Source organism: Artibeus jamaicensis, unplaced genomic scaffold (genome assembly GCF_021234435.1).
Source record: "Artibeus jamaicensis isolate MK-2021 breed Jamaican fruit bat unplaced genomic scaffold, CSHL_Jam_final contig_3152, whole genome shotgun sequence".
NCBI lineage: Eukaryota > Metazoa > Chordata > Mammalia > Chiroptera > Phyllostomidae > Artibeus > Artibeus jamaicensis.
The window spans coordinates 4,654,364-4,668,813 of NW_026521729.1; the positions used below are offsets into that span (position 1 = coordinate 4,654,364).

At 48.9% G+C, this 14,450-nt stretch overlaps 1 protein-coding gene across 2 annotated transcripts in view; it reads left to right on the top strand.

Moving 5' to 3' along the window:
• Positions 1 to 4,731: 4,731 nt before the first annotated feature.
• The window catches only part of TOX3 (TOX high mobility group box family member 3), a 98,853-nt gene continuing 89,134 nt past the window's right edge, over positions 4,732 to 14,450 (top strand). For both annotated transcript variants that reach the window (XM_037141564.2, XM_037141565.2), the window contains exon 1: positions 4,732 to 5,274. In XM_037141564.2, the coding sequence (XP_036997459.1) occupies positions 5,188 to 5,274 (87 nt within the window). In that variant the 5' untranslated portion in view covers positions 4,732 to 5,187. The remainder of the gene's footprint in view (positions 5,275 to 14,450) is intronic.

The following is a 14,450-nucleotide window of genomic DNA, read 5'->3' on the forward strand; positions in this document are numbered from 1 at the left end:
TATTATCATGTACGGAACGTTTGCTTATTTTTTCCCCCCACTTGCTCATGTTTCTGCATTTTCTCACCTAAGTCAAGATATCAGAAGAGTCCACATTTCCAGACCACAAAAGTTTGCATCTATTGAAATAAAAACTAACCATGATAAGGCCCAGGGATTCCCCCCCCCCCCCCCGCACTGTAATTGCTGTGTGAAACTCCCCCTGGTGATTACTTTCCGAGCCTGTGCGGGAGACTCGTAATGAGGGCCCCGGGGTCAGAATGGTTCCTCCATAGCATGTGTGTACATTGACTATTGTGAGAGCCTTGAAAGGCCTAACTTGATGTTATCTGCATGTGATTTAGACCATGAACGCACAGTGGTGATCCTCCGGCGCGGAACTCTCTTAAGTTTCACGGAGATGAGCTGAGCTGGGCGGATACTCAGAGCCCGTGCTGGAGAGAAGGGCTAGGCTTTATGACCTGAAGCCAAAGTCGGATACAAAACCAAACATGAGACGTGACGTTTTACCAACATAAGGCATTAGCTGTTACTATGGGAATAGATGAGAAGAAACTTGAGGAGCTCGGGCCTTGTTAATTTCCATTCGGAGTTGCTGTTAATTTGGCTACATTGCACATTGCAAACGAGGATCATAATATTTGGATAGGGCTTTTCATCACCAGAACTCAAGAATATTAAACCGTGTCTGATGCTTGATCATATCCTCTTCTCCTCTGGGAAAGCGGGACACACAGGAGTTGAATAGGGCCCCAAAAGCAGGAGGGGGGGACCCAGGAAGATCTTCGGTATGTAACTCATCGGCAGTTCAGCGAAGTCCCCATGGGGATTTTCTTGTTTCATGTGGAGACAAAGTAAAGAAATAAAGTTTTCAGAGTTTTGTTGAGACGTAATATAGTTTCCCCGTTACAATTTGTGTATTTTTTCCTTCATTTTTTTTACAGATTCTTGAATGACACTATCAATTAGAAACAACTAACTAATAAGACAGAGTTTTGACCCAAATCATATAAAAACCCTACTGTTTTCTAATGCCCAGCAGTTGTGTTTTGGCTGTATGACTGATTCTTGTGGGGCTTTTCTAGAGCAGTAACTGTTAGCGCTGTTCAGCATAAATTATACGTATGTTCAAGACATGTTCCTGGAGAGGTTTCTTCAAATTCAAAGCTGACCTGGTACAAAGGAAACCTCTGTTTATGGCATTTCTGAAACAAAATTACTGACAGACTGACAGCATGATGGTTACAACTGCATTACATTTTAAAAGCATCGTTCTGAAGTTTTCAATGGGTGGCCGTCACCTCCACTGGAACTCTCAGAACTAGATGGCATGCTGAACGCAATGGAGGGTTTAATCAGATTAGCCCTAAGTGAAACAACACTTGATTTGAGTTTGAACGCGTACGAGGATCTAAAACAGCGGAGTGCAAAAGCCACCCCTCCGCGGCACCCCTTCCCCACCAATTTGTGCACATCGGAACCAGGGGTCCTGGGTTCACGCTTCTGGGATCTTACCTTAACCAGGTTCTCCGGGCAAGACATTCATTGCACTATGAAACCATTGTTTCTCCCCCCCCTTCCCTTCCTTAAGTGAATATTTATTGATTGCAAACCACCTTAAAGTGCATACACCGCCCAGGGCTGTTGGGATACAGTGGAGCTCCAGGTAGGGCCTGGAGCAGCAGGCGCCGCCCCCTCCCTAGAACTGTCTTTCACAAATACTGGGCTTCCTGAACTCTGTGTAGATGTGAATTTGTTTATCAGGGTCGTTTCTCTCCACAGCATGGCCAAGTCGGGACTGCTCTCCGGGTGAGTACACGGGACAGGGCATGTGCACGTGTGTGCACGTGTGGACTGGTATGTGGAGTGTCCAATTCATAGTCTCCATTGAGGATTTTCCATATGCGTCATCTGGGGTTCCTTTCTCCCTCACAAGTGCCTGAAACAGTACCTGGCGCAAAGCAGTCACCCCAAAATAGCTGCCCAGTGCCTGGAGACCCAGGGTGGGCAACATCAGGCAGCCTTCCCAAGTGACCTGTAGCTGTTCTAGTAATGTTTGCATTCTAAGGGCCTCAACAGATGTATCTTTAGACAAAGCGCAATTTCTTTCCCCCCTCCCCTGGTACTCAAGACCTAGTCTGATTTGTCCTAAATCGTCGACATCGTAAAATATTCACTGATGGAAATGGTTGCTTCCCAGAGGCATTTGCATCTGATCAAGGAGGGGGATTTGAAAGGGAAGGCTTCCCCCAAAACGATGGCCAAGAGTATCGGATAAGACCTGGTATCCCTAAGTCCTGCAGTTTCCTGGGAATCTCGCTGCAGTTTCTAGGCTCCACAGCACAATGTTCAACTCAAACACTTGAGCCCACGTGCCATTCCCCACCTGACAGCTATAAGGTTTCCACCGTGAGGATTTGTACACTCATCCTCCAGGCCTGATTACGACGACAGCTCTGGCTTCTCTGTAACTTTGATTATCCCTTCCTTCCTCCTCTGTAATCAAGCTCAGATTGCTGCAGACAGGACAGACCAAGCAGGTGAGGAATGTCGGTGTGCCAGGGAGAGCTCTGCTCCCTAGTCTGCTGGGCTCCTTTTAATAATCTCGGAAAAATAACTAATTTCTTTTGTGGTGCTTCCGACCAGCAGGCTGCTCCTCTCCTGTGGCCAGATGCTGCACTCCACACCATTGTTAAACACTAATAGTGAAACTTAAAAGATGTTCTCTTGCGAGACAACAGGTGGCCACTGCAACCTCCAGCTCTGATTGGTGGAAAGGCCACAGGCGTGCCCAGTGGCCCAGAGAAAGGACCTCCACTTCTGCGTTTCAAGAACCCGCTCAATGGGGTGTTGTCCTGATAATATCTCAGCTCACTGCCAATTTGTGCAACCCGCTGGGCCATTAGGGAGCGCCGCTGGGTTGTCAGCGTTACATGGAGACTCGGGAGGGGAGACCAAAGCTCTTTTGGGGGTGGGGAGGGTCGGTGTCAACCCAGAGACAATGTGAGCAGTTGTTGCGTTCCTGAATACACACTGCTCTTTCCTGCAGTCTCCAAGCGCACATTTCTGCTAAGAGAAGAGCAAACACACCAACTTTCACCTAATTGAAGTTTATTTTCCTTGCTTGGTTCCAGAAAGATAATAGTGGGCCAAGGTACACACACAGGTGTCGCGGAGCCCAAGTGCCTACTTTGGGGAACGGGATGAAAAGCTCATGGGACCTCTGATGAGGTTCAGGCCTGGGGCCAGCCAGGGCCCATCCTGGGAGAAAGTGGTCGTGAGTGTCAGCGAAACAGTTTTGTAAATGTCACCCTTTGGGTGCAAGTACCTCCTAAATTACCAAATTGGGGTGGGGCTGGTTTGGGGGGGACACTTTATTCTTACCCCTTCAGCTCTTCTGGCTGGTCAAATCATTGAAATGACATATGGAGGAGAAAGTAAAAAAACGTTAATACGTGTGCATGGGGAGTCCCCATAAGCATAAACACCCCCAAGGATAGTTGAGGCAACACTGGGTATAGATGGCATTTTGGACAAAGGAGGGGGAGAGAGTCAAACATTCCGTAAGTTCTTGTAGGGCCTCCCAGAGACAATGGGACACAAGAACAGATTTTTTGCTTGGATCCTCCCCACATAATTCCTCTGCCCTAAGGTGACTCTGCTAACGTTCCCTTCCTGAAGCGTTCTCCACCCCACCTCCCCGCACCCCCAAATAAATCTCTTTACGCAGGTAGTAGGCGGGACGTAAAAACACGCTTCCTGAGTTTGTTGGGCTTTAATGGTTTTCAGTTCAAAAGAGCCTGCACTTTCTGGGGACGGGGCAAATCTCCAAACCTCTCCTTGACGTTCTGAACTAGTGCGGAAGTCCCTTCCTTCGGGTGGGGGCGGTTTAGTTTTACAGAAACAGAAAGAAATGATGAGGGGGTGGGTGAGTGCGGCAAGAAGTTAACCACCCGGAACCTTTTAGGAAAATGGGGACATTTTCTCGGAGCAGGGAACGATCCGCCTAGGTCCAGTTACGCAAATGCCTTCCTAACACAAACAAGAGCAAAGAAAACACGAAGGGAAACGACTCGAGGCTTAACCCGGGAAGCCTCAGGTCTGCCTACCTGTGAAAGGTCAGGCCCCGACACCCCACCACAGGTGTAGGTGGGGTCCCAGGTACGGGGAGATGCGCGTGCAGGCTGGCTGCTGGGTTAGGTGCCTCCGAACAGGGGACATGAGTGAGGCTAGGCAGGGTGTAGGGTAGGGGAACCCGGGAGCGAGGTGAGGAAAAGGGTAGAAGGGTGGGACGGAAGCGGATAGCTTGTGGCTGTGGAGAGCAGGAGCTGGGGTCCGAGAGAAGAGGTGATCGCAAAGGCGGGGGAGGCCCACACCGGGCACCGGGCTGGCGACGACCGCAGCGGCCGGGGAAGTAGGGAGCGAGGAGCGCTCCGAGGCAGCGGGGACAAAGAGGACCGGAGCGGGAAGAGGGGCGAGGTGGGAAGAGCAGGGGCCCCGAAGAGGGGGAGGCCGAGGCGCGGGCGATGGGGAAGGCGCGGGCTGCGCGAGGCGCGGGGTGAGCGCTGAGGGGCCGCGCGGGGCAGGGCCGGGCGGGGCGGGGCGGGCGCGCCCCGGAGGCGGGCCGGGCCGGGGAGCGCACCGGCGGGGCAGGCGGCGCGCCAGCTGCCCGCGGTGGGAGGGGCGGAGCGGCGGCGGCAGCGGAGGCAGGAGGGGGAGAAGGAGGGGAGGGGCCGGGCCCCTTGTCTCCGCGGCTCCTCTCCTCAGTCCGCCCGGGGAGGAGGAGGAGGAGCGGGGCCAGCCGCCGCCGCCGCTGTCCCAGCCTCGGCCGGCGCACCTGAGCTCTCCGTGCCGCCCCGGGCCCGTGCGCCGCGCCCCCGCGCTGCGCCCCGCGCCCTAGGCGCCCGGCCCGCGCGCAGCGCTACCTCCGTGTCCCGGCGGGGCGCGTCCCCTGGGCCGCCTCCCGCTCTCCCGCGGCTCGCGTGGCCGCGCCTTTGTGTGCGGCAGCGGCGGCTCCTGGGCTCCTCCGGATCCGATTGCTGCGCTCCTCGGGCCCCGAGTCCTGCGCGCCGCCCCCCGGACAACCCCGACCGGGCGCCCTGACGGTGGATCTAGCGGCTTCGAGGAGGCGGGCACCCGCCCCGGCGAGCCCCAGCCTCGGCCCCCGGCCCCGGGCCCGGCTCCGGCATGGATATGAGGTTCTACCCCGCGGCGGCGGGGGACCCCGCCGGCCTGGACTTCGCGCAGTGCCTGGGGTACTACGGCTACAGCAAGGTGACCGGCCCGGGCCCGGGGGGCGGCGCGGCGTGGGCCACCTCCCATCCCGGGCGCGCCCCGCGCTCCAGCCTAAAGCCCGCTGCACTTTCTTCCCCTCTTTCCTCCCCTCTCCACTCCTTTCCCTTTGCGTCCTCGTCTCCGTCCAACTCTGCCTCTCCTCCTCCTGCCCCCTTCCACCCCCGCCCGCCTTTCCCCCTTTTTGTCTCTCTGCCGGCACTCCCCTCTCTCTGCCCCTGTCCTCCGCCTCTCCTCCCACTGTCCCCCCCTCCCCACCCGCCGACTCTCCTTTCCTGCCCCAAAGAAGCGAGGAGCAGCCCAAGACTGAAAGGGGGACTTGCGTGTGATTCTTTGTTGTTGTTATTAGTAAACACGATCTTAGCCCCCTTGGGGGGGTGCGCAGGAGACCCTGATTTTAGCGGTGGGCTAACCTCGCCGCCCCATTCCCAGTCCACTCACCTCCCCCCTGCGCTGCGAGGGCTGGACCCCGGGCCGCTGAGGGAAGGAAAAGAACAAACTTTTGAGCGTGCCCTGGATGGGGGGCGGGGGTGGCGAGTGGTGGGACCCCCGCAGGTGGCTTTCGCTACCCTCTGGTAGGGCGCTTTGGGCCACGGAACGGAGGTGCCCACTCCTCTCTATTAGCATGAGTCGCTTCTCATCTTTAATTTTTTGGGGGAGGGGTAAATTTAGCTTTGGGGGGAGATTAGGGTCGGGGACCTGCACGCCACGCCCAAAGGTACCCCACCTTCCCCAGCGCAACTTCGAGGACGGAACGTTTCTGGTGGCCGAAGGCAGATTTCAGAGGGTGGCGGGCCGGCGCAGCTCGCAGTGGCGAGTTGGTGCGGGAGCCGCAGCCCTCCGGCCAGGGCAGCGCACCCTCTCGGTCTCCGTCCTTCCCGAGGCCCGCAGGGCTAAGCTTTGGAGCGAACAGCACCCTGAGGGCGATATTGAGAGAAAGAGCTGTGCCCGGGCTGGCTGGTGCCTTTTGAATGTGGTTTTTCTTTCTCCTCCCCCCACCCCTTGCTCCTCCCTTCTCCCCTCTTTTTCTTTCAAATCGTAGTTTGTTTATGATTGCTTGGATAACGGGAGGAAATCAGGAACCTGCCCAAAGAAAGGTGCGACACAAAACTAATGAATAAATAGCAGGAAGAGGGGGGAATTGTCTGGCGAGTGAGGAGCGGCTGGCCGTGCTCCCTGCCTGTTAGAGCCTCGTGTTCCTCTGTATTTATTTATGCTCCGTGCCCAACTCCAGTGCTGAAGTTTGTGAAGGACCTTCGGGGGGTCTCTTTCTCACCCCGAGTCATCGTCGCCCCGTGCCTGGCACCGTGGGGCCTTCCCGCAAGTGTGGAAAGAAGGGACATTATTCAAATGTGTTTTAACCCGTCGGTGGTGGTGGTGGTGGTGGGGTTCATGCTCTCCAAATTCCAAGAGTGATACGCTAAACACAGAAAGAGAAGCAAGAGAAGGCCTTGTAGCCAGAGTTGAGGTTGAGCGTCCTCTGACGTCCGATCGACTCGGGTTATTAAATGCTTTCAAAAGTCCCTAATGTCTGCCGAGTTAGGGACTCGGGCGGCCTAATTAAGTATGTAGCGTTTCTGAGACTGCCCCTAATTGTTCCAGTGCGGCGTTATTTATCTCCTTGCAGGGGGGCCTGTGCCCAGGCAAGCCTCCTATAACCAGGCAGGCTCTTATTTTGGGAAGCCATTACCTTGCCTAATGTACCTCCTCTCTCGGATTTAAGCTCAGCAACACTGGAATGACACCAAAATAGAAACCTTTTGTACTGATCCAGTCCTGGCGGTGCGTGGCAAATCTCTGTGTTCACGGGGACCCCAGGGGTACTTCAAGGGACCAGAGGAAAGTGTGGGTGTTTTGTGTGTGTCTCTTCATTTTTTGAGAAAGGCTATTTTGAGTCCATTTAAAACTCAGAACATTTATTTCAGGGAGGGTATAGAGAGCTCGAAGACAGACATTATTTATTGAGATGCATGTTTAACTTCAGGAGTTGCGGGGTGGGGGGCACGTTAGTTTACTATCATATTTTCTAAATGCAGCTGTGTGCCCGAAATAACTTGGTTTCTTGGTCATTCAGCATTCTGGTCGTCATAAGTGCTGTGTGTACCCAACTCAGGAAAGGTAGACCTAGTGTTCAGTGTTGGTAGAAATCAAATTGCACTTATTTGAAGGGATGTTTGCACATACTTCCTTGAGAGTAAAAAGAAAAAAAAAAAAACAATAACCTTTCGACTGAGCCACAAAACTATTCTTTCCTACTCTTCATTGCACAAGTGAAAAACCCAGTTTTATTCCTTGTAATTTTTCTTTATAGGGAGAATGGAGTAAAAGAGGAAGTATTAACTCTATGGGTATAAAACAGCAAGTGCTAATTAAAGGTTTATAGTGTTTGTTTCACTGCTAGCTTGCGTATCTGAAGTGCTGCTATTCAGTGTGGGTTTATGTTGAAAATGTAGAAAGCAGCTTACAAAGCCACACATTTATTTTATTTGGAAACACCTGTAATCGTTAATCTCTTGAGACTTCACTTGGACGACATACATTATCTTTCTGGATGGGAAATGATGGGTTTCAGAGACAGTAGGTTTCGGCCTTTCTTGTTTTAACGACCGTCTGGGAAACTTCAGAAGTACAGAACCCTCCGCTCTAGGCTTAGCAAGTGAAAAGTTAGTGCCTACCTTTAAATTTATTTACAAACCGTGAATAATAGGGTCTCATTCATCTCTCCCTTTAACAAATGAGCCGCCTTCTTTATATAAATTATTTGCGTGTGTATTATCTTTACGTTCTGTGAGTATATGGACCCTTTTTAAATGTCAGCGGGCATGAAAGTGTGCTCTTGTCTATGGAGGACGGGTGAAAGAGTTTCGAGGGTTCAAAAGTCCTTGCAAGTAGCAAAATAACTTCAAATAAAATATAGCCAGGATCATTAAAATCAGTTAATAATTCATGAACCAGCCACTGATGTATAAGCTTAAAATGATCTCTGTGTTTGAAGGGCTAATTTCCATTTTATTTTCAAGTGGGAAAATCTGTTTGATCAGTTCTTTTTCTGAGGTGACCAACAAATTAACGTGTGTGCACGCACACACACACACACACACACACACATACACACTTATATTTTACAGAAAGGCCTTGTGTTACTCAAGTGGATTGCTGACCCCTGATCCATATATCTGGGATTTTTCTTTCCCTGAGTTCAGTTTGTCTTTTTTTTTTTCACGTAGGAAGGTAATATGCAGTGTATCTATCAATTGGTTTTTAATTGTCACAGGTCTGCCACCCCAAAATAAACTATTGCGTTTAATGTGGATATAAGGCGAAGTTACACAGTGGATTAGTGATGAATTTGGACTACCTACTAGTTGCTAGCTTTTTCTGCATATTCTTGGGGTTCCCCCCTCTTTTCAAAATATGGCTGTTAACTTCTTACCCCATGTAGAATAGTCCTGTGTCATCTTTACCCATCGGCCCCCAGTCCTGCTTTCTAATTATTACGTGTGTTATTGATCACTCTGCCTAATTAAGATGTTCTGATGGTCGGACTTTGGCTTTATCTCATTGGGCAGGTTCTCTGTCTTGGTCAGCTTGAAGGGTAAGAGGTCTTGAAGGGTAATTTGTCATTTGTCTATCTTCTTGGAGAACTCTGGTCTAAATTGAGACCATATTGAGAAGGGGGGTTGATCGAAACTCTTGTTCGATTGATGCCCTGTGAACTTGACACATGAGAAGTAATGATTTCATTTCTAGGGTCTAGAGTACGGGGGTGTGGAATCTTGAGAGCAGATGAAAGAGTTTTCAGTATTTTCCCAGGTCAGGTCTTCAAAGAGGAGGAGGAAGCCACATTGTGAAAGAGAAATAAGATTATTCTAAGGACCTGAGACCAGGGGTCATTAACTCAAATGTCTGGTGGAACAGCCAGTTACCCTCCTTGGACAGAGAGGGTTCGTGGGCTAGGGATAACCTGCCCCATTTACCTGATAGCCTTGTCCTGAGTAGTAGATTTTTGTTTGCCACGCAAACATTTGGTCCCAGGCTCTCCACATTTTGTAATTATTTTTTCAAGAGAATGCTAGTCTGGATTTTTAGGTGAAGTATTCTGAATTTTTAAATGTTGGCAGGAAATGAACAATGAAAACCGTTACATTTGATCCTCCAAAAATGCCTGTGTACTGCTTCTTTGCCACTTTGTCTTCGACAAATTCATGTGCAGATAGGGTTCAAAATCACTTGTTCGGTAAGTCATTTCTGGTTTATGTTCAACTGTAAGGACAGTTCCAGCTCCATGTCCTGCTGGGTGGACACTTCCGTTAAGTGAGTGGAGGAAGTAGAATCTAACCACTTCCAATGTAGTTCTAGTCTGACCACTTGAATTCTATCATTGGTTAATTGCATGGTCTGAAGCCCATGGAGAAGTTCTAGATCAAGGGTTGGCAAACTCCAGCCCACGGGTCACATCTGGCCTGCCAGCTGCTCTTGTATGGTCTGTGAGTGAAGAACAGTCTTTACATTTTTAAGTTGGTGGAAAGAAGCCCGAAGAAGACTAATGTTTTACAACTGAGAAACTCACACTTGTGTCCATAAAGTTTTATTGGAACATGGCCCCACTCATTTGTTCACATGTTTCTGTGGTTGCTCTCATGATAGGGGACCAGAGTTGAGTAGTTGTGACAGACTGGATCGCCAACAAAGCCTAAAACATTTAATGTTTGCCTCTTTACAGGAGAGGTTTGCTGATCCCTGTTCTAGATAATCAGAGCTCTTGATGAGCTGTCTTGGCTCCAAGCCTCGCAGTCCTAAGAAAATCCAGTTAACAAGAAGGAATAACTGGGAAGCTAACTACCTTAGAGAACGTTTCTCACAAATGCTTCCAGAACAGTGGGTTCCCAGCCCTGGCTGTTTGTTAGCTGTGGCTGAGTGGGAGGGAACTCCTTACAAATACACTCATGCCGGGCCTTTGCCCTTCCCCAGACCAGTTCTGTAAGAAGACTCTTTGGGAATGGGACCCGGGCAGCGGTGGTTTTAAACGCTCCCCAGCTGATGGCAGTGTGCAGCCCTGGTTGAGATGCTTGATTGAGGCCTACGACCCTGCTTGGCAGGGATCAGCCTCCAGGAGCTGGAGGATCGGGTAAAGAAGGCTGTGACTTGCTGGAATGAAGACAAGACTTAGGGTGGGAAGGTTGGTTCCTGGTTGGCACTCACCCTTTTTCAGACCTTGGGGGTTCTAAGCACTGTCGATCACCTCTACATGGTATCGGACACCAAAAATCACATTCCACAGTTAATGCGATATGGTGCTGTATCGGAGTCGATTAGTTGCATTTTGCAGACATTTAATTAAGCATCTGTTAGTTTTAATTTTGTAGTTTGTGTGTGTTGTGTGGCCAATTAATTCTTTCCCTTACATTTTAAACATTTTTTAGGTCCTCGAGAAGCTTGTAGTTCTAAGTGTCTGTCTTACAGTGACTCATGGGTAAAATATTCCGGCTCTCACTCACTGGGGGGCCCACTGACACCCCATTTTGCCCCCCCCCCCAGGACAATGGAATGTTAATGAACATCCCGTGCTCGGTAGAGGCTCGCTTACAGTTAGCCACAGAAAGGTAATCGTAGTCATTTTAGATGAAGTTGGTACATGTATGTGGCTACCACGTTTAAAGGATGTGTAGGTATTTTAAGAACTAACTGCTTCAGGTCACAAACTGTCAGGGGGATGCTGACTCCTTTGGAGGATTTGTTTAATCTACCCAGTGTTTTAAAATATTCAATTAGTCATCTTCACCTAAAAATCTTTGCACATAGATCTAGGTTTCCAGCTTTTCTTTGGAAAAACTCAGAAATTCAGCAATACGGGACCAGCACCTTCACATGGCAACAAGTGCTCATTGTCCTTCAGTTGACCATGCCCTTCCCTTCGAGGTCCTCTTCACTCCCATTATTTCTGGGGTCCCTGGAGGCTTCAGGTTTGAAAACTGACTAAGAGGCAAAATCAAATGAACGGCCAATGATGCTCAAACCTAGTCACTGTTGTTGGAGAGAGACAGACCAAGTGTTCCTCGTGGTGTGTAGGAGGGTAGAGGAAATGGAAAACAGTAACTTGTGACCATAGGAAAGCAGTGTTTCTCAAACCCCAACCCACACAAGAATCACCTGGAGAGCTTTCTGTGTTGGCCCTTGCCCCTCAAGGAGACCGCGTTGTGGGGTGGGGTTCCCAGGTGACGCTGATGCTGTCCTGCAAGCAGCGTGGTGCTGAGTGCCTTTGGTGGCAAGGTAGGGAGTTTGTCCTTGGTAAGTTTATCAGTGAGAATGCTTTGTCCTTGGTAAGTTTGTCCTTGGTAAGTTTATCAGTGGGCTGCAGGTAACAACACTCAACAGAGAGTGGCAGGAACTGTAAGGAAATTTGACAGAGAAGTTTTGTAGGCAGTGTTGGACTGTTTTGGATGGTTCAGCCATGTGTTCATGGACCCTCTTTCTTTTCTTTTTATTTTATTCTGCCATTTTTGGTGTTCCTGCCGTGTCCTCATGGTCACAAGTTGGCTGCTGTAGCTGAGGTATCATCCTTACATGATGGCATCCCAAACAGGGAGCAAGGGAGTGGTGGGGGGGGTGGAGTGATAGCAAAAGACCATGTTCTCTTCTGTACCTTTCTTATCAAGAAAGACAAGCTTTCCTGGAAACAGTTCTGCCACACTTTTGTATTGTACTGATGACAAATGAATCACAGGTTCACCCTAGGCCAATCATTGACCAAACAGAAGGAGATGGCTGTGATTGGCTTAGACCAATCCCATGTCACCTGGGGCTGGGTACAGTGTCCCATGAGCATAATTGGTATGATGCTCTGTTAACAAGGAAGATGACTGCTTGAAAGAAAGCCAACAGTATCTACTACGGAGCGTATTTGAAGAATTTTAAGTAGGCAGTAGGTTGGTTAGAGTTGCACTTTGTGAACATGGATTGACTAGAGATTACTGTAGTCAGACAAGAGGTGGGAGGGACCAGGGAGGATGCCATTGCCCCACTGAACTAAAGGTGTAAGAAGGATTTGAACCAAGGACATGTGAGTGTGGATGTGAAGGACAGGAAGGCGCTGAGCAGGGCATCTTCGTAACATGGGAAGGGAGCAAGAGGAGGCAGAGATAGCTCTGGGTGTTTGAACTTGGGCTCTGGATGCATGCTAGGACTTTGAACAGAAGCAGAGTAGTCAGAGCAGAAGCTGGTTTGGAAGGAACGATGGAGGTGATTTTGGATATTTCGGTGGGAAGCCCCCACAGAGACATCAAGTAGGCACTTGGACCAGTGCACCAGAACTCAAGAGAGCTCAGGGCTGAAGAGCCAAAGTTGAGTCTTCCTGAGTGTGGTAAAGTGATGGAAATGGACGGGACTCCTCCAAGAGTGAGGAGACCGGCATTGCAAAGAACATAGCTTGGCCTTGCAGGTTGGTTATTTGCTGGTTCACCTTCCCAGTTAGAGAGGAAGTAATGTGTGGAACTCAAAGCTTTTGAAACCCTAGTGTATCATTATAAGAATGATACACAAAGAGGTGTGTGTGTATTTGCGTGGTGATATATCCTTTCTGTCTTAATAGTTATTTCCAAAAAAGATTCTTAAAGGGTTGTTATTCAGTGGGGATGATGCATAATTTGCAATAAAATAATTTAAACCTTCTCAGCCATTTATGAATTAAAACTTTATGGGTTTTTTTGTTTATGTAAGATGTGCACTTTCTCATGGGGTTTTGTGACACGTTAATGATGTCAAGTCATTGACATCATTGATAACTTGGAGAATCTGTTTTGAGTGTGGTTGATGAGGAAGGCCAGTTTCTACCAAGTACGCTTATAAACTTTAGAAAGATTTGAAGGTGGAGACAGCTCTTTCCAAAAATAAGAACACACGCTTACACACATGTACACAACCCTGTTGAAAATATGAGTAGAAGCTTTATTTAAGGTCTGCACGATAAGCTTCCGACAGGCTTAATTTTCTCCCTTCCTAGTGGATCATTTTACTCCTTGGTCTCCTAAGTTTTCGCCCTGAATCCCTTCCTCATGGAGGTCATGTTCTCTTGAACACCTCCATGCTTGTGTGAGGCACCCCAGCCCTTGGCCAGCAGTGTGTCTTAATTTAACTTTGTTTGTAAAAGAATAATTTGAATGTCTTGACAATCCACGAGTTAAACAAATTGGCCAGTATCAAGAAGTATTTGGACTGCCCCCAAAGTATCTATTTAAATGATATAAATTCCTTCTTTTGGTGGAGATAGATTTCAAGCTGGGCCATTCTATTCCAAAGGCTGCAAGTTTAACATGGCCTTTTCTACATGGACTAAATTGTTTATATAGAGAAATTATATTAAATATGGTGATGGGAGCAAGGTTTTTAGTGTTTTAAATTGATGGAGTAAAAGTCACTGTGCCATATTGAGAGGTTTTCTCAGCAGTTCCTATAGCTGATTTCAGTGTGCTGTGGAATACTCAGTGTTTTACACTTTCTTTTCAAAATCTTCTGCATATAAGAAGAAGTCCCAAATGCTGACCTGACTCGATAACTTTTATGAAATATGTGTAATGGGTTGGAAGTTGATTTTCTTGAACAAAATCATGAGTTAAATCTAGAAATATTGAGCATACATTGTAGATCTCTCTCGCTACTCCTTTATGCCTATGTTGCGAATGAGAAAAAAGTCCCATTTCAACTGTGAAATGAGTGGAGCTTGACAGTTTTCAAGATTTCTGAGAATTTGAGTTGTGCACGCGGCTGCTGTTTTGGTCGAACCAGAATGGGCCCGTGCCGACTTAATGCAGATATCGTAACTATTATTTATTATGTACATACTAGGAATGCACTGGTTAGGGGCCCAGTTAAATGTGATCTGCCTTCAAGAAACGCCTCATTTGTTGGGGAAGCAAATGTGTATGTGTGTCCATGAAACATGTATGTGCACGTGTGTGACTATGTGTGCATAAGGGCAATGCTCTAGGCTGAAGCCATTGATTGGTGCTGGTGAACGTGCTCCAGGAGCAGATTGGATGAGGTAGAAAGTCCCCAGGGGATGGTGTGACCTGGCGAAAGAGCTCAGAGAGGCTGTCAGGCTTGGGACGGACAAGGGGGACAAATGGGATCGTGCAGTGGGAGGTGGGGTTGGCTGAGTCCAA